Genomic DNA, 19,664 nt, shown 5'->3' on the forward strand with positions numbered 1-19,664 from the left:
TCTGGTCAATCTTCACCATTTCCAAGACTAAGTGGTTTTTCTCCACTGGGTCATACTTCCTTGCGTCTTCCTGTCTATAGTAATTTTTTGTTGGCTGCCAAACATGATAAAGTTTATTTTCTACAATAGTATTTTTGTTTTAAATGTTTATTTATTTTTAAGAGAGAGAGGGAGATAGAGAATCCGAAGCAGGCTCCAGGCTCTGAGCTGTCAGCGCAGAGCCTGACACAGAGCTCACACTCATGACCTGTGAGATCATGACCTGAGCAGAAGTTGATGCCTAACCAACTGAGCCACCCAGGGACCACTTGAGTGGTATTTTTTAAATGGCCTTTATCCATTAGGCAGTTAAGTAACTTGTGAATTAGTTTGATCATTTTGAAACTTGTTTTAAAACCTTTGAACTGAGTTTAGAGTAGCTTTTACCCTCCAACTCGGTTAGCCTCACTTCTAAACTTTGGGCTTTCCTGAGTTTTTGCTGACATCCTCTTATCTTCAAAGAGGCTTCTCCTCGGTGCCTAAAAGAAACTCGAATTATTCTCATCCTCATGGCCAGCCCTGGGAATATTCCTCCTACAACTTGGTAATTGTTTTTCCTCAGAAGTTTGTCTTCTTCATGAGGTTTTACTACATGCAAAGATTAATATTCCATCTAAGACTCAGAGTGACTCCTATGTAAATTTACTGAAATCTTTATGTCGTTTCCTCCTCCTTGGAACGTTGCTTCATACCTTCTAACAGCCCCAGCTTCCCAAAACTCTGACATCTGTCTCCCCAAGTAGCAAGATTACCAGTCTTGTTTGGGCTTCATATGCCTGCATCAGCTTATAAATTAGCTCCACAAAGAAAACCTGGCTTATGGGAAGGCTCACTCACCTCTCTTTTGATCTTTTCCCAGGAATTACAGTCTTAATGGACTTTTCCTGATATTGCAAACGTTTTTTCCTATTATTTTGTTCAATTTTCCAGTTGTTTACACAGGAGGCTGACTCTGGGCCCTATTGCTTCCTCATGCTCAGACGCAGAAGTCCAAATAGCTTTTTGTTGTTTAAATGGACCAAGTTGCAAAACAGAAAGGACCTGAAAGGACAATTCACCAAGAAAGAAACATGCATGGCCAAGAAGCGTATAAAAAGATATTCAAATTTGCAAATCACATTTTATATATGTCTTATTACATGAGAAAATGTAAGAGTCATGATATCCACCAAGGGTGGAGACACAGACACATTACTGATGAGGTGGTAAAGTGATGGAAGTACAGTTTTGGAAGCCAATTTTGACAGTATCAGTAAAAACTTTCAGGTATACTTAACATATTCAGCAATTCCACTCCTCGATATTTACTCAGAAACGAAAGCATGTGTTCACAAGCATACTTGTACAGGAATGTTCACAGCATTTTTACTGATAAAATCCCCCAAATCAAGAATGTCTCCAAGCCCAGCTACCCATGAAAAGGAGGCCGATAGGCAAACTATTAATATATTTAACTACTTACCAAATAAAAACCAAACTGATGAATCTCAGGAATTTTGACTAAAACGAGTCTTAGAATATACATATAAATTGCACGTATAAAAAATTCTAGGACAGGCTATTCTAATCTCTAAGAATCAGTATACTCACTGCCTCTAGTAATGTTGTAGGTTGTATTCTGTCCACCCCCCACAAAAGACATTTTGAAGTCCTAACTGCCAGTACCTCAGAATGTAACTGTATTTGGAATAGGGTCATTGCAGACATAACTAAGATCAGGTGGTGCTGGAGTAGCATGGGCCTCTAATCCAATATAGCTGGTTTCCTCACAGAACAATGTCCATGCTAAGATGGACTTTTGGAGTGGTTAAATTTAAAAGCCAAGGAAGGTCCAAGGCTACCTGAAGCTAAGAAAGACACATGAAGAGATCTTTCCCTAGCACCCTCCGGGGGTGGGTGCATGGCCCTGATAACATTCTGAGTTTGGATTCTGGACTCTAGAACTGCAAGACAATAGATTTCTGTCGTTCTAAGGCACCCAGTTCGTGGTACTTTGTTAGGGTAGCCCCAGAAAGCTAACAAAGGGAGGGAAGGTAAGGGTAGTAATGGACTGGGAAGGGAAAAGGAGACTCTCTCAAGTGATGAAAATGTTCTGTATCAAATCCTTATGTAGGTTTTTTTCCTCCTTTCTTTTTTCTTAAGATTTTGGAGCCTCTGGGGTGGCTCAGTCGTTAAGCCTCTGACTCTTGATTTCGCCTCAGGTCACGACCTCACAGTTCCAGAGATGGAGTCCTGTATGGGGCTCTGCGCTCACCTTGCAGAGCCTGCTTGGGATTCTCTCTCTCCTCCCTTATCCCCCCCCAATTGTGCGCCCAAGCTCTCTCTCTCTCTCAAAACAAATAAACTTTAAAAAAAAGACTTTGTTTTTAAGTACTCCCTACACCTAACGGGGAGCTCGAACTAACAACCCAGCGACCAAGAGTCAGTCTCTACTGACTGAGCCAGCCAGGCGCCCTCCCCGTTCTTTCTTTTTTAACTGAAATAGAATTGACATACAACATATTAATTTCAGATATACAACATAATGATTTGACATTTGTATAATGATCACCACATTAAGTCTAGTTACCATCTGACAACCTATGCAGTTAAAAATTTTTTCTTGTGGTAAGAATTTTTAAGATTTACTTTCTCACCAACTTTCAAATTTGAAATGCAGTATTATTGACTAAAATCAATATGATGTACATTACATCCCACTGACTCATTTTATACTTGGAAGTTTGTACCTCTTGATCCCCACGGGGGTTTGACTTCCATAGAAATATGCATTCATTAAAACTTACTGAATGGTAGACTTAATATTTATTTTACTGATAAAAACGTTATGTCAAAAAGAGATAATTGTTGAAGATTAGAGATATGTGAGCTGAAGTGCTCAGGGGTCAAGTGTACAGATGTGGGCAACATCATTTTATGAAATGCATAAAAGATGTATTGATGGATTGAGAGATGCTTAGGCAGATGGACAAGTCATAAGACAAATATAGCAAGATGGTAATTACAGAATCTAGGGGAGGAATATATGGATGTTAACTTCAATTCTTTCAATTTTCTGTATGTTTGAATATTTTTATATATTCAAAATATATTATGTTGGGGGAATTTTATAGATAATTGACCCATATGTACAAGTATAATTTAAAAGGGAATATATAAAAGGCTATCATAATTTTTAATACCAAACTTAAAAACTGTCTATTCGAGAGGAATTTTTACATACAGTAGAAACTGTATCTGATGGTACCAAAACTAATGGTTAGTTGGTTAATTGAAAAGCCATTTAAAGGAGAGATAAAAATACAAGCATTTTGTTTTAGCTTAGGACAAAAAATGCATTTTTATCTGTGATTCTTTTTTATGTAGGAACAAGGTTTTACTTTTACTTTGGGTTTGAGCCCAATTATAGTCCCTGAGTCTCTGTTGCAAAAAACAGACCCCAAGTGTGGCATCTATTTTTTTCTGTCTCTCAAATGCATCATCTTTTGTTAGTCTCTCATAATTGTCTCGCTAATACCTATTTTAAATAATTTTTAAAGAATTTGATGAAGTTTTAATGACACCTTTATAAGAGTTTTGCAAAAACCCAACCCTCCTGCTTTTCACATGCACATTTCACTGGCTTATGTAGCACATAATTAAATGGTATCAGAAAGATACATTTGCATATATAGGTTAGCAAATAAATACAGCTGATTTTAGGAAGCTTACTACTTTAATTGGAACCCCAAGAGTTCTGGCATGACTCAGAGCAGTCAGTGGTGGCAAGGGGAGAACAAGAGGGGAAAACAGAGTGCCAGTCTACAGAGTGCGTTACTTAGAAGGTGGTTAAGAGAGCTTCTGTCACAGATGGAATGTTAATAGAGGATTAGAGTCAAGCTTTTGCAGGTATACCCCAAACTCCAAAGTCACGAAGAAGACTGATACATTTGTTGACAAAAGTATTAAAAATATTATCATGTCCCCCCAACACCCTACAAGAATAAAGTCAAAGAACACCATAAGAAAAAAGGTTTGCAATATATAAACACATGACTGTCAAGTGACTAATTTCTTTAATTTCCAACATCTCATGAATAGAACATTAAACAACCTGATATAAAAATAAGCAAAGGATATCAATATGGAATTTTGAGAACAAGAAATACAAAAGATCAATAAAGATATGAAAATCTACTTAACTTCCTCACAGAAGAAATGCATTGTCAAAAGATAATTTCATTTATAAGATGAGCAAGTTTGATATCAGTTCTAATAAAAATGTGGGGAAACAGACATTCTCATATGCTTTGATGGAACCATAAACTGATATAAACTTCTCCAAGAACAATTAGACAATATTTATTAAAATTTTAAAATGCAGATGCCCTATGACCTAGCAACTTTGCTGGTAGAAATTTACCCTACGTTTATGCTTATAATGATTAAAGAAAATACTTGCAAAAGGAGGTTCAATAGAGCATTGCTTGTACAGTATGAACTGGAAACAAGGTAAGTGTGCATCAGGAAATTAAATTACGGTATATCCATAGGATGGAGTACAAGGCAGTGATTGAGAAGAATGAGGTAGACCTGAATATGCTGATATGGAAGTGTTTCCAGGGTGACAAAGCACTGCAGAATATATTGTACGATCCCTCTGACATTAACAAAATGTATATGTATTTACAAATGCATACACACACATTTCCCCCCAGAGGAAAATACAAGAAATTTAATAGAAGTTGTCATCGGTTTGAGGGAGACTACTCTTAGGGGTAGGTCAGAGGCTTTTACACCTCCTTGAGAATCTTCCTTATACTGTTTGAATTTCTATTATTATGTACGTAATAATAATCATGGCACAATCATAAATCTTTATCTTTGCCTTCATTTTTTAGATACGAAATTACTTAAATATTAATTTTTTAAGAAATTATTTTCTTTCAGATGAAAGATGGCATACTTCAACTGCATTTGGGGAAGATACAAGGCGCGCTGAATGTAGGTACAGAAAGGTCCCTTATTTTGATTGACAAGATCTTAGGTCAGGAATACCAGAAGAGGGGCTGATGCTGGGAGGAGAGAGGAGTCAAGCAGTGGCTGAAGTGAAGGAAGAACATTTCCTTATTCTTTAATCCTCTAAATCCCTTTTAGTTCCTTACTTAATCTCCTCACCCCTCCCCAAACACAGCCACTCGTGAAACAGAAATTCTAGAAATAAAGTTTGCACTTAGCATTCTCCCAGTCCCTTGGGATCTCCCATTAATGAATACAACCACTGGCAGAAAAGCCCAACAACAAAAAATAATCTTCAAAACTCCTATACTTTAAATTACTAAAGCACATCTTTATTTTGCAATTGAACAATTAAAAGTCACAGCTAGAGTTTTTTCACGTCTGTACCTGAACAACTATTTCTCAATCAAAATGAAATATGGCCAACAAAATATGTGTAATAGCATTGCACGTAACAGAAGTTGCTCTTAGGACTAAAACAGTTTTAATGTGAATCAGCATTTTAATCCTGTCTGCTGTTAGTATTCATAGATTTTTTTTTTACATGAATAAACTTCAGGAATTCTAGTTTTTCACTGAAATTAAAACAAATACACAGGCTTTTCAAGCATACAGTAAGCTGCAGTGACAAATGCAGAGCGCTGATTTCAAATTATCCCGTGTTGACCAAATTCAAGCTTATACATTTTAAACGAACCCTAAGCTTCTTTGCCTCTTATTGTGGAAACAAACCATATGGAAAGAGCTATTTTTGTGAAATGGGGAAAGAGTTAATTTTAAAAATTAAGGGGCTAATTCCATTTTGCTACTAGTTCAGTACAATCAAACGTGAAATGACAGCAGAAATGCAAAATCATATTTTAATAACGAAATAAACTAGATTTTTAACTAAGTGACTTTTCGCCCTTCATATTTACATATAGCACCTGTTACAAGAAAAAAAATCCCAAATTAATACACCCTCTACATAGAAATAAATCTTTGTAAAACTAATACTTAAAAATATCACTGATGAGTATATAGTAAATTGTCCTAAAATTAAGCCTACACTGTAGAAAATAAAGACTAGCTTTTCTTACTTGAAAAGATAACAATATGGATTGTAACTGCAATGTCCTGGTGCTTTAAGAACACTGGGTTGGACAGTTTTTTGTTTTTTTTCCAAGCACACATACTCTAATGAGATAAAATGAAAACAGCTTAATGTAAACTGTTTTTAGTGTCTTAAATCCTGTCCCTTGACACGTATATAAAGTATCAGGACTTTGCCTCTTCAACTTACTTGTGGTGCGGTATTGACTTAACCCCTACCTACCACTTAAAACCAAACAAGTGGATTTCCAAGTATTCATGTCATGTAGGAAAATTCAAAGCAGAAAGGATTATTGTAAACCAAACCTGGTTGAAGCTAGCCGAGAGCACCCAGAGTCCAGCCGGATGGATAGTCAACTGGGTAGGCTTCACTGTACTAAATTAATTACAGAAAAGTGGCAAAGCTAAAACCACAAAAATTACCTTTTAAATATCAAATGACCAGGAGATCATTGTAAAGCACTGAACTTGGGTCCAATCCAATGAGTTCTACATACTAATCCATTAAAGTTTTTCCATATTTACAAAACTCCTAGGATAGATTTTATTTTTTAAATGTATAAATTAAGTCAGTAGTAAGCATGAAATAAAGTGCTACTATTTAAAATTCAAGAAGTCAATTTCAGCATTGAAATTTGACCTCCTCTACAGGATATAAGAAAGACTGAATAATCTTGTGAACTCACTAAAGGGTTGGAAAAGATGGGTGCCAGAGAATCCCAGAATTGGATTGAAATGTTCTTGCCAGGGAAGGCAAGGAACTGCAACATAACTCAGGAGTAAAAACTAAAAAAGCTTCTTTTAAATAAAAGGTAAAATGGGCTCAATTGTGACTACAGTGAATTTGGGGAAATCAAACGTCAGCACCTATTTGTGTCTAAGATGGTAAACTGGGCTGATCCTCCTTGACGATGTCATGGTGATAATTTCATTTAGCAAGGTGGCATTTCGGTTAAAGTTACAAGTAATATTTGTTACATTTTGGAAACTCTCAGGGTTGAGGGGGCCTGATATTAATCTCTTAACCAGTGTAAAAGAAAAAAAAAAAGCTAATGAAGAAAGGTATCACCTTATAGCTTCAGGGTATTTACTTCACAAAGACTATAAGATGAAATTACTTTTCTGAAGTTGGATATACGGAAGCAGGAGTCAAAATAATGAAGGTCCCATTGAGTCAAGTGTAACAAGTGATGAATAATAAATACTACCCTTTAAAAAGACTATTGAGCAAATCATGCCTAAAACATGGTAGGGTTTGTTGTTCAGCTGAATTAATAAATCCCTAAGCATCTAATACACCACTGTTACAGGTCAGAACTGGGCTCAGTGGTCTTACCTGTCCAAGATACTGATCATAAGAAGGCAAAACTATTTGTCAGGGGCCTCTGCACATATTTACTATAGTGGATCTGATGCACAGATTTCTGGCGTCACCAAAGTCACACTCACAATGATGTCCTCATTTGTGGCTGCCACGGTGACAAAGCCTGAGAACTTTCCTTCACGGTAAACACATGCAGCAGAATGTTTACCCTCACACAAAAACACCCTTCCACACTCCAGAAGTCTAGAATTCAATTGTTTTACACTTAAAAATAGTAAGCACAAGTTTTCTTGAAATTTTCTATTCTAGAGCTAAAACAAAACAATACAAAACAATGTATGCTATATCTGAAATATGCTTCAGTAATGATTTTGTTTATAATTAAAATTACAGTTTTCTTCTAAAATTGCATTTTATATAATGAAGTGGATGGAATACTCTTCCTTTCATTTTTTTTCAATCCCTTGCTGACTTTTGAAAACAAAGAGTTTCCTTAGAATCAAGTCATAATTCTAATAACATTTCAAAGATACATTCATATTTTTACAGCATGAAAAACATACAAGTATCATTTCCTTTTACACAATGAAGTAAAAGAAGTTAACAGTTTCAATCTTTTGTCCATAGAAAAATATTTTCTGTATCATTTACACAAGTAGGAAAATTCTACAGTGCTTAACTGAAACTTCCATGAGCACATCAAGGCTTTTAAACACTCTCATTCTCTTACTGGACATTTTAAAAGGTTTCAGGAAGTTAAAAATTAGGACTTCCACCTAAAATTGTAGTCTTTAACTTGCAATATTGCTAATACCTTTCACTTCGTAAATTAAAAAAAAAATTGCTTTTCTTCTTTATGCACTGAATCACATCTAGTCAATATTGATGGATTGCACCCCAGTAGACACTACTTCTGGCTGCCCACTGAGCTTGGACTGCTAAAATAAAAATAACAGTGACTATAAAACTTTAGAAATCAATAGTAAATTGCAGTAGAAAAACATACAAATAAATAGCAGCAAATTTAGAAATGGAAACAGAAGTAACTATTTGGTGTTTACCCAGGACAACTTCACCAAGATTATGAAAATAAAATGTCTCATTTCTGGCTGATATAGGACTTGTTGGTTTTTGATACTATTGAGAGGCTTATTGTACGAATTGCTACTAAGAATAAATGAAGTCAGTATATAATAAAACAATTGTTGGTAACAGTTGCAGACATTGTAAAATAAGATAAACTCCCGCAATACAATTTAGGGATTAATTTCATGGGCTCTTTATAAAATTGCTGAACGTCTCTATTAGTTCGCTCAAGAATGCTTTATTACTTGTATTCCTTTGTAGCTATACAATTCACTAAGAATTTTATAACAGTTGCTATAACTTATGTTGTGATCACACTGAGACACCAATAAATCTGCCAACAGATCAGTAATTCTGATATCTGATAAAATCCAGTGGGTTTTAACAACATGGCTATTTTACTTGGAAGAAACACCACACACACACACAGACACAGACACACACACACACACACACACACACACACACACACACACACACACAAATGACTGCAGAAACTGGTTGAACAGCTAAAGTAAATGTGGGAAGTAAGCAATGATAATATGGTTACTTTGTTGATGTGGCATAAAAGCCAACTGTGTGCGACATAATTCATCTTTTTCATGTCATATTATTAAGAGATGTTTATTCCCACAACTACTTACCATAATATATTTACTCTAAGTGACTTAAGTGTAAATTCACCTAAACTACAAAATAAAAGAGATGTAAACATATCCCACCTTATTGTGGTATAAATAATTTTTATGAATTCAAAACTACTTTGGCAACCTTACTATCAGAATATCTTAAATATTCAAAACACAGGTATTAAATAGAACATTGTTAAAAATTCTTCTTTCTTTCTCCCTTCCTGATTAGATTATAAAATAAGTAATGCTTTAATTCTACTACATGTTCACATTATGAACATAAATTATTTGATTATAACTCGACATATATCCTAAATCCTAGTTCTATGTCTTAAGTGCTTTTAAAAAATTAGTCTTCTAGTTTACATTTCAGAATGTTTTTTGTACTGCATGTGTTATCAGCCTAAACACTTCACAAAAGCTTATGTTCTATCAGAGAAGCATAACTAGCAAACTGAGTCAGGGTCCTAATTAGGATCACCTTTTAAAGCCTACTTATTTTCTAAATTAAGTGACATCTTCTAAGATCATAGTTATTAAGTGAAAACACTGCCTGAGTATAATTCTTGAGCTGAAACAGACTAAAATTCACAAGAATTTATGATCTATTCATATATGTTGCCTAAAATAATGGAGAAGGTGAGATTAGATAAAATCATTCAAGTTCCTTTCAGCTCTCAAGTTAAGAGTATTTCTAGTGGAGACAGAAAACTTTCACTCAAATACCTGATTAGACCTGAACAGACCTGCCAGCAGATTATAAACAACTCTATAGTTAAAATAACCCTTTACCTCTGTTTGTTACCATTAGCCTTTATGAAACACACAAATATATATAAACACACAAAAGTGTACATAGTAGTACTTGAAACCTTCAAGCAACTGTCTTAATGGCTTATCATACCTTCTTAAGTTTGAAGTCAGTTTTTATATATAAATTTTCTCTTTACCCTTAATCAAAATGAGCAACACCTCCCCCCTCCCCCCACTTGTGCTAGCAGGCCACACGAAGAAAATTATTTCTTAAGCTGTTTACTCTGCCTCTATTTTGAATGGATGTACTCATTTAACAAATACCACCAACTCTTCTTGTGAATGTAAAGTCTATTCCAAAATATTCCTCATGCTATGTACACAGTGCTGACACAAATCTGATGCTCAACAAAATCTGAAATGAACATGGTAAAACCACCTTAAATCAGAGAGGAAAGGTTTTCATAAACATTTATCATTTACAAAGCCCCTTGATTCACCAATATCTATTTCCACTTGTGAGAAGAACAGTAGCATTGATTTCTCTGCGGGTGGGGGGAGTGGGAGAGCAGAGGAGTTAACTGGAGGAAAGGGAGAGCAGTTCAGATACAAGAAATTTGACATTTTTATTACACAGTATTACATGGATATGAATGGAAAATCTAGACCTACTTGGCATATTAAAGCTGGGATTATTCCTAGAACCCTATTTAGATTGATGAACAGGTTAAAAATTCTTAGGTGTAACGGATACAGTCTGATTTGTTGGGTGAACACAGAAGCATAATTAGCATATCCATTTTAAGAAGCTCTGAAGGATAATTTGTTTTAAGATCCTAATAAATATGCCTTTAAAAAAGGATCTTTTCTGTACATAAAAATACTGACAGAGGGTAGCTCCCAGATGAAAAATCCATATATGAGAAATTTAAATGTAACTCTAGACTTCTAATATTTACCACTTAAAGACTGGAATTAATCATTTTAAAAGGCAGCAGTGCTCATTGCCAACAAAATTAGAGTTTATCTCAGAAGTGTAAACACACCTGTAAGTTAAAGAACATGCCAACCATGACATTTATCTGTTCCTATCTATACAACTGCATTTTTTTAATCTTTTTAATCTATGGTTGTCATATTCTGTCCACACAGAATAGATTTTCATTTTAATTCAGATTAAAAACAACTGTCAAACAGCAATTAATTATGTAGACCCTCAACATGATTTTACTTGTTCACTTCTTGATTTATCATTATGTCATATAGCAGCCTAAATTATATTTATCTGTTGGTAGAAAATGGAATGTTCAAATAAGACTCTAGTTAGTTACTAATTTATACTGTCTTGGCTGTGAAATCCAGGGATAGGAGAATTTCTCTTTGACATAAAGGTTATGTTTACTTTTCTCTTAAAAAATTAAAATATTTGAATATAATAATTTATTTGGTATCTTGGTTATCAATGTTTAGGACTTAATTTCCTAAAATGTATTATTTTGGGTTCTGATTATCTGAAATAACATCACTTTGATTACACTGAAGATTTTTAAATGTGTATTTGTCCCCTCATACTGAACGGCATTTCACAATATCTACCATTCAAACTCTAAGTTTTATCAAGACTATACAGAAGCATTCAGAAACCATTAGTAAATGAATATTTTGACCACAATCCATATAAAACAAGTGTGTAATATAACATTTCAATAGGTGAGCAAATTTCCACTTATATTAAAACTGGGCAATTTTAAAGTTCTATCTCTCTGTAGACTTAAAAAAAAAGTCCTGAAGAGGAAAGGATACACATCCTTACAGGGAACCAGAGCCTCCATCAGGCTGACAAGCAAAACTCTCCGTATTAACATGCTTATAACTTAGTAAGTATATATAAACTGGGGTAATTTAATTGTATACAAATATGACAATAAACCCTCAATGCAGTTATTGAGGGATTGCCTTTAGAAATAAGTCAAAAACGTTTCATTCCTCGTTCGAAGCATCCCAACCAACAGACTGGTGTGAACAAAGCTTGAGATGAACCGAAATAAATGCTTTAAGAATAATAATTTAGACAGTGATAGAAATAAATCACAACGAATTGCTCTAACTTTAGCTGAAAATATCAATATGTTTAACTTTAATATGCATATTAGGTGCCATTTCTAAAGTTAGGGATAAAATAAAGAGAAAATTTGAATAATAAAGCATCTTTTAACTTGAGCTGCTCAACTGTAACCCTTGTCCCTCAGGAAAGGAATGTGCAGATTTTCAATAATTCCATAGCAGCAGAACGCTCACTCAGTAGAACACAATTTATCTTTGCTTCTTGTGGCAAAATACAGGAATTGAGTAAGAAATAAAATTTCCATACCCTTCTTTGCGTAACTCTTCATACAAGAAGCTGTTTTTTTTTTAAATGCAAACTGATTCAAAATGCATAAAAATGTAAATGTACAATATACACACATACCTCCTAGTGGGGTCAAATGAGTGCCTTTTCATTAGACATACAAAGACGTCTCAAGGCACTTAAGGGGTTAAGACACAACGCATGCATTCCTTTACATCAAGTATGTGAAATCACATGATTTGGAATAAGCCAACCGTATGATAAATATGTTACATTATTAAATTCAAGAAAACTTGTAGATTCATATTTATACTTTCTATAAGATGCTGGTAAATGGACACTGTGCAGCATTTCCTGGGAAAAGCAAATTCCATCTTTCTTCTCACGAACAGCAGGTCTCTACAGGGGAGTACGGGGAAAGATGTGCTGCATCCATAGGCAGTGTATTGGCTAATATTGAGAATGATATTGCTAAAATTTAAAAAATAAAAATCTGGTAATCAGTATAGTAAGTACATGAATCACTGGGAAACACCAGAGCTGACTCCTGATGTATACTTCTTTTTGCTTTCAAGATACAGGTGTATATCAGAGATGAGGAGAATTCTGAGCCTTGTTTGTGGCAATTCTACCAGAAGGGGACTGCATGGCACCACCACAGATTTCATAAATTACCCTGAACATACTCAGTTATTCACTATTTGTTCGGAGCAAAGCATGAAATAGTCTTCAAACACATGAATTACAGATTTTGAGAGAGTGACATTGTTTAAACATAAAGTGCAACAGTGCTGAAGTTTTCAGTTTTTGTTAGTTCTTCATTGTTTTTGTCTAACTGCCATTTCCTGCAAGCAGAATTATGGCACAGTGAATAGAACAGAAAGCAGTTTTCCAACACATATCCCAGACTTATGCTTTCTTATTTATTTGATGACGTCGTTAAGGGTTTAACAAATCCTTCTTCATAAACTTTCAAAATAGCTTCACATACAAATCTGTATTGACTCTGAAAAATAGAAAGGACAGAACTGATCAGAAAGACTAGAAAACAACAACAACAACAACAACAACAACAATTTCACTTGACTTGCTTATAAAGGAAATGCAACGTAAAACCGCACAGAGATGCCATTTTTCACCAACACAAAGGCAAAAAAATAAAAAGGTCTGACAACGTATTTTGTTGGCAACACTCACTCATACATTGCTAGTAGGGATGTAAAATACTACAATTTGGCAGCATCTAAAAAATTACATTAATTTACCTTTCACCCATTAATCCCACTTGTAGGAATCTATCCGAAAGATAAACCAGAAAAAGAAATTGAAAACATATATTCAGAAATAAGTCTATTCACCACTGGATTATTTTTAATAACACAGAGTAGGAACAATCCTAATGGCTACCAGGAAGGAACTGGGTGGCACATCCTCACAGGGGAATACTACGTGGTGAAGGGCTGAAGGGGAAGGAATGCAAGTCTACCGATCACTATAAAATGATTCCAGAGTACCTTGTTAAGTTAAAACAGCATGGCAGAGTAAAGTGCACACAATGTATTCTCTTTATAACAGAAAGAGGGTGACTACAAATGTCCATCTCAATATATATGTTATACAAAAGGGAAGGACAAATCATTAAAAACATAGTCTCCTATGAAGAGATAGAGGGGATAGAGTGCAGGAGAGGGGTAGAGATTAGATTTCACTGGATATACCTCCTCCTTCTATAGATTTTACTTTGGAACCACATAAATATACCCCATAATTAGAATGTTAATTTAACAAAATCTCTGTAAGTTGAAAATAATATGAAACAATCAATGTGTGTATGTAGTTGATGGCATAACCACATAGAGAGGAGTTATTTCAAGGGACTTTTAAACAGTAATTTGAGTATCTCATAGATATATCCAAAAAATAGAAAAAAAAATTCTTTTCAGTAACGATTCTGTTGGTGGTAGTAGTGTTAGTTTTGTTATTTTGAGATGTTATGTCATGTGGAATAAAACAAGGGAGTATTTGTGATAGTCTAAATCTTTCATTGCTGATATTGTAGAGAACCATTATTCTTGTTAAAGAAGAATGGAAATAAAGATGTAACGTAGAACACATCAAGTAAAAACACTGAGGTCCTGAATTTGTATTGGAAGCATCAGTAGTAGCTCCTTATGCGTTTGTTTTCTTCACTGTGGCAATGGAAGATTTCTAGAGACAAATACTAACACTAACCCAGCAGCTTAAAATACTTAGTGCTCAGAAGGTGATCCCTAAAATAATTTCTAAAGACAAAAACAAAAAAAAAACAGTACTTTTCTGGAGAAATTATGATTCTAAAACCAGGGCAGGAAATGCACATGCCTGGACATTTTTATTGGTAGCAAAGAAACTATCCGTACTAGGGTCTTGACAAAACAGCTTAGGAGCTGAGCTGAACAGGTTCCTACTGGCCAAAAATGGGACAGTGTAGGCATCATTAAAAAAAAAATAACTACAACGAGTTGAAATATATCACATATGTTTAAATCCACGATATCAGAATAATATCAAAGCAAACAAAAGTATGAGGTCACCAGTGGGAGAGGCAAGCGAACCAACTCATTATACTGAAAACTGATATATGAAAGCACAGCCTATACCACTGGTTAACCAAATAGCAGAAGAGAACTTTCTCTTTAAAGAAGTATTCCAGCTAATAAACAAAGAAGGAATAATAGACTATTATCATTCTTCAAACCCCACCAGTTAATGATGCAGACACAGATCACCCAAGGCCACTAACATCACAAAAAGAAAGACAACGTTTAAGTGCCTCTTGAAAGAACAAAATACCACCTAATTTGTTCAAGTCTATAGATCCATTTACCACTTTTAGGAAACACAGATAACACTCGGTTATTTCATCAAATAAACTGCAGGAAAAAAGAAAAGAAACGTAGAAAGAAGCAACACATTAAAAGAGATTTAGGAGACATAAACCAATCAAAATTTGTGGACTGTATCTGAATTCTGATTTTATACAAACTGTAAAAGCAAAAACTCACTGTGTATGATACAATCCAATAATTTGATTTCTGGGTATATATACATACAAAATAATTGGAAGTAAGACCTCAAAGAGACATTCATACATCCATGTTCACAGAAGCATTATTTGCAATAACCAAAAGATGGAAACAACCCAAATGTCCACCGGCAGATAAAAGGATAAACAAAATGTGGCCTATACACAATCAAGAATTCTTCAGCCTTAAAAGAAAGGAAATTCTTACACATGCTACAAAGTGGATGAACCTTGAGAATATAATGCTGAGAGAATCCAGTCACAGAAAAACAAAACCTGTATGAAGCTACTTATATAAGGCATCTAGAGCAGTCAAATTCCTAGAAACAAAGTAGAATGCTGGTTGCCAGGGGATGGGAGGAGAGGGATATGGAGAGTTGTTGTTTCATGTGTATAGTGTTTTAGTTTTGCAAGATGAAAAAGTGCTAGAGACAGGTTACCCAACAGTGTGAATACACTTAATACTACTGAACTGCATAATTCAAAATGGTTAAGATGATAAATTTTATGTGGTGTGTTTTGCTACAATTAAAAATCCATTATGTGTGAATATAGATACAAGAATCTCAAGAAAGTATTAGCCAATCAAATCAAGCATCATATAAAAAAAATTACACACCATGTCCAAGTAGAATTTACCCCAGGAATGCAGGTTAGTTTAACATCTGAGAGTCAGTCAATATACTATACAACATTAATAAAAGACAAAAACCAGACAATCATTTGAAGAGACATACATACACAAAAAGCATTTGACAGAACTGAACATCTTTTCATGATGAAATTACTCAACAAACTAGCAACAGAGGGAACTTCCTCAACCTGACAAAAGGCAGCTTGTTACATACTTAGTGGGTAAAAAACTGAAAGCTATCTCCCTAAGACCAGGAACAAGACAAGAGTGTCTGGTTTTACCACTTTAACATTGTACTGGAAGTTTTAGCTTGGGACACTTGGGAGAAAAAAGGGGGGACGGGAGTGCCTGGGTGGCTCAGTTGGCTAAGCCTCCAATTCTTGATTTCAGTTCAGGTCATGATCTCATGGTTTGTGAGTTTGAGCCCCACACGGGGCTCTGCACTGGCAGCATAGAGCTTGCTTTGGATCCTCTCTCTCTCTGCCCCTTCCCTGCTCAAGCTCTCTCTCTCTCTCTCTCTCTCTCTCTCTCTAAACAAACAAATAAACTTAAAAAAAAAGAAAGGAAAGGCATCTAAAGTGGAAAGGAAGAAGTAAACTACCTCTATTTACAGATAATATCTTGTATATAGAAAATCCTAAGGAATCCACTTTCATAGGTAAAAAATTATTAGAGTCAATGAATTATTTCAGCAAGGTTGCAGGATACAAGATCAACATACAAAATCAATTTTATGTCTATACCCAAGCAATGTATACTCCCAAACTGAAATTAAGAAAACAATTTCCCTTAAAATAGCACCAAAAAGACTAAAAAGCTTAATAAATTTGACAAAAGAAGACTTGTCTACTGAAAACTACAACATATGAAAGAAATTAAAGAAGACATAAATAGATGGAAAGATATTTTGTGTTCATGGTTTGGAAGATGGAATATCATTGGGATGGCAACACTCCCCTAAAATGATATGTAGATTTAATGCAATCCATATCTTGCTTTTTTTTGCAGAGAACATATAATGAATCCATATAAAATTAATATGGAAAAGCAAGGGACTCTGAATAGCTAAAACAGTCTTGAAAAAGGAACAGAGTTGGGAGAGTCACATTTCCTGACTTCGAATTTTATTATAAAACTATAAGTAATCAAGACACTATGTAAGTAGTATAAGGATAGGCATATAAATCAATGGAACAGAGTTGAAAGTCCAAAAATAAGCCCTTACATTTGTGGTCAACTAGTTTTTGACAAGGAACATAGAGACAATTAACAACAATCTTGGGGTGCCTGGGTGGCTCAGTCAGTTAAGCAACTGATTTCGGCTCAGGTCATGATCTCACGGTTCATGGGTTCAAGCCCTGCATCAGGCTCCGTGCTGACAGCCCAGAGCCTGGAGCCTGCTTCGGATTCTGTGTCTCCCTCTCTCCCTCTCTCTCTCTCTCTCTCTCTGCCCCTCCCCTGCTCATGCTCTGTCTCTCTCTGTCTCTCAAAAAATAAATAAATGTTAAAAAAAAATTTTTAAAAGAAAGAACAGTCTTTTCCATAATGGAGTGGAGACAACTGGAAAACCACATGCAGAAGAATGAAACTGGAACCATACCTCAAACTATATGTAAAAGCTAACTCAAAATAAATCAGACACACATGTGAGAGCTAGACTATAAAACTCTCGGAAGAAAGCAGAAGAATAAACCTTTGCAGCCTTGAGTTTCGGCAATGATTTCTTAGATATGACACCAAAAGCATATGTGATTTAAAAAACATATAAACTAGACTTCATCAAAATTAAAAACTTCTGTGCTACAAATGACATAATCAAAAAAGTAAAAGAACGGCATGGAAGAAAACATTTGCAAACCATAGACGTACAAGGCACTTGTATTCAGAAAATATAAAGGACTCTTACAACTCAACAATAAAATGACCAAAAGAACAAACTGAAAAAAGGGGAAGGGGCATCTGGCTGGCTCAGTTGGTGAAACGTGTGACTCTTGATCTAAGGCTGTGAATTCAAGCCCTTTGTTGGGGGCAGAGATTATTTAAAAATAAAATCTTTAAAAAAAATAAAAGGGCAAAAGGTTTGAATAGACAGTTTTCAAAAGAAGATATACAAATAAACACATGAAAAAATGCTTGAAAGCACTAGTTATTAGGGAAACACAAATCAAAACCACAACAAGATACCACTTTATGTTCAGTAGGCTAAAATAGAAAAAAGAGAGGGGTGCCTGGTTGGCTCAGTCAGTGGAGTATGGGACTCTTGATCTCGGGGTCACAAATTCGAGCCCCACATTGGTGCAGAGACCACCTTAAAAAGACAGATAATAACAAGTGTTGACGATGATATGGAGAAAACAGAGCCCTCATACACTGACAGAAGAATGGCAAAATGGTATAGCCACATTGGAAACAGTCTGGCAGTTACTCAAAAGGTTAAACAGAGTTACCATATGACCCAGCAATTCCCCCTCTGGGTATATACCCAAGAGAAATGAAAACATATTCACACAAAAACATACGCAAATGTTTATGGTACCATTATTCATAATAACCAAGAAGCAGAAATGATCTAAATGCCCATGAACAGATGAATAGATAAACAATGGAATACTATTCAGGCAAACAAAAAAAGAGAAAGAAATGAAATATGATACACTCTATAGAATGGATAAACCTGTAAATATTATGCTAATTAAAAGAAGTCAATTATAAAGACCAAGTTGTATGATTTCATGCATATGAAAGGTCCAGAAAAGGTAAAGTTACAGAGACAGAAAGTAGATTAGTGGTTACCTGAAGCTGGGCTGGGGGGAGGTTGGAGACTGTATGAGGGAAATGGGTATGGGGTTTCTTCTTCAGGTGATGACATATTCTAAAATTAGATAGTTGTGATGGTTGCAAAACTCTGTGATATACTAAAAACTAATGAACTATATACTTTAAAAGGGTGAATTTTGTGGGCGCCTGGGTGGCTCAGTTGGTCAAGTGTCCGACTTCGGCTCAGGTCATGATCTCACGGTTTTTGAGTTCAAGCCCTGTATTGGGCTCTCTGCTGTCAGCACAGAGTTGGCTTCAGATCATCTGTCCTCCTCTCTCTCTCTGCCCCTTCCCCACTGCTCTCTCTCTCAAAAATAAGCTAAAAATTAATAAATAGGTAAATTTTGTGGTATGTGCATTATATTTCAATAAAGCTGTTCTATAAAAAAGACATGATTTATATGGGACAAGTGAAAATCTGAATATAGGCTATTTGATAACATTAAGAAATTACTGTTTATTATACTTACATGTGATGATGGTATTGTGATTTTGTTTAGAAGAAAAACCACTCTGTACCTTTTACAGATACACACTAAAATATTTATAGACAAAATGATCTGACGTCTAGGATTTGCTTCAAATATGGGAGAGTAGGTGGCACTACAGATGAAACAATATGGCAAATGCTGTTGGGTTTGAGTACTCAACATAGCGTTTGATTATCTACTCTTGCGTTTGATTATGTTTGATTATGTACTCTTGCGTACATTTGAAATTTTCTATAATTAAAAGCTAAAAAAAATGACAGGCATTTATTAGATCACACAGGTCGATTCACTTCAATAACTTTAATGCCACCAACAATGCTAATATTTCACCATGGCTTAATACAAAAAATAATCTTAACATTAACTCTAAAATTCTTCTTTTTA

General features: G+C 35.0%; 1 protein-coding gene across 11 annotated transcripts in view; it reads right to left on the reverse strand.

Moving 5' to 3' along the window:
* Nucleotides 1-5,347: 5,347 nt before the first annotated feature.
* The window catches only part of PTPN4 (protein tyrosine phosphatase non-receptor type 4), a 230,077-nt gene continuing 215,760 nt past the window's right edge, over nucleotides 5,348-19,664 (reverse strand). For 9 of the 11 annotated variants that reach the window (XM_040474831.1, XM_040474829.1, XM_040474834.1 and 6 more), the window contains one exon: nucleotides 18,740-18,844. In XM_040474831.1, coding sequence (XP_040330765.1) covers nucleotides 18,755-18,844 — 90 coding nt within the window. In that variant the 3' untranslated portion in view covers nucleotides 18,740-18,754. Of the gene's footprint in view, nucleotides 13,281-18,739; nucleotides 18,845-19,664 lie in introns of those variants that run through there. The other 2 variants (XM_040474832.1, XM_040474828.1) reach the window with 1 other exon arrangement.

The sequence above is a fragment of the Herpailurus yagouaroundi genome, unplaced genomic scaffold (genome assembly GCF_014898765.1).
Source record: "Herpailurus yagouaroundi ecotype Mexico unplaced genomic scaffold, PumYag 140, whole genome shotgun sequence".
NCBI classification, from domain to species: Eukaryota; Metazoa; Chordata; class Mammalia; order Carnivora; family Felidae; genus Herpailurus; species Herpailurus yagouaroundi.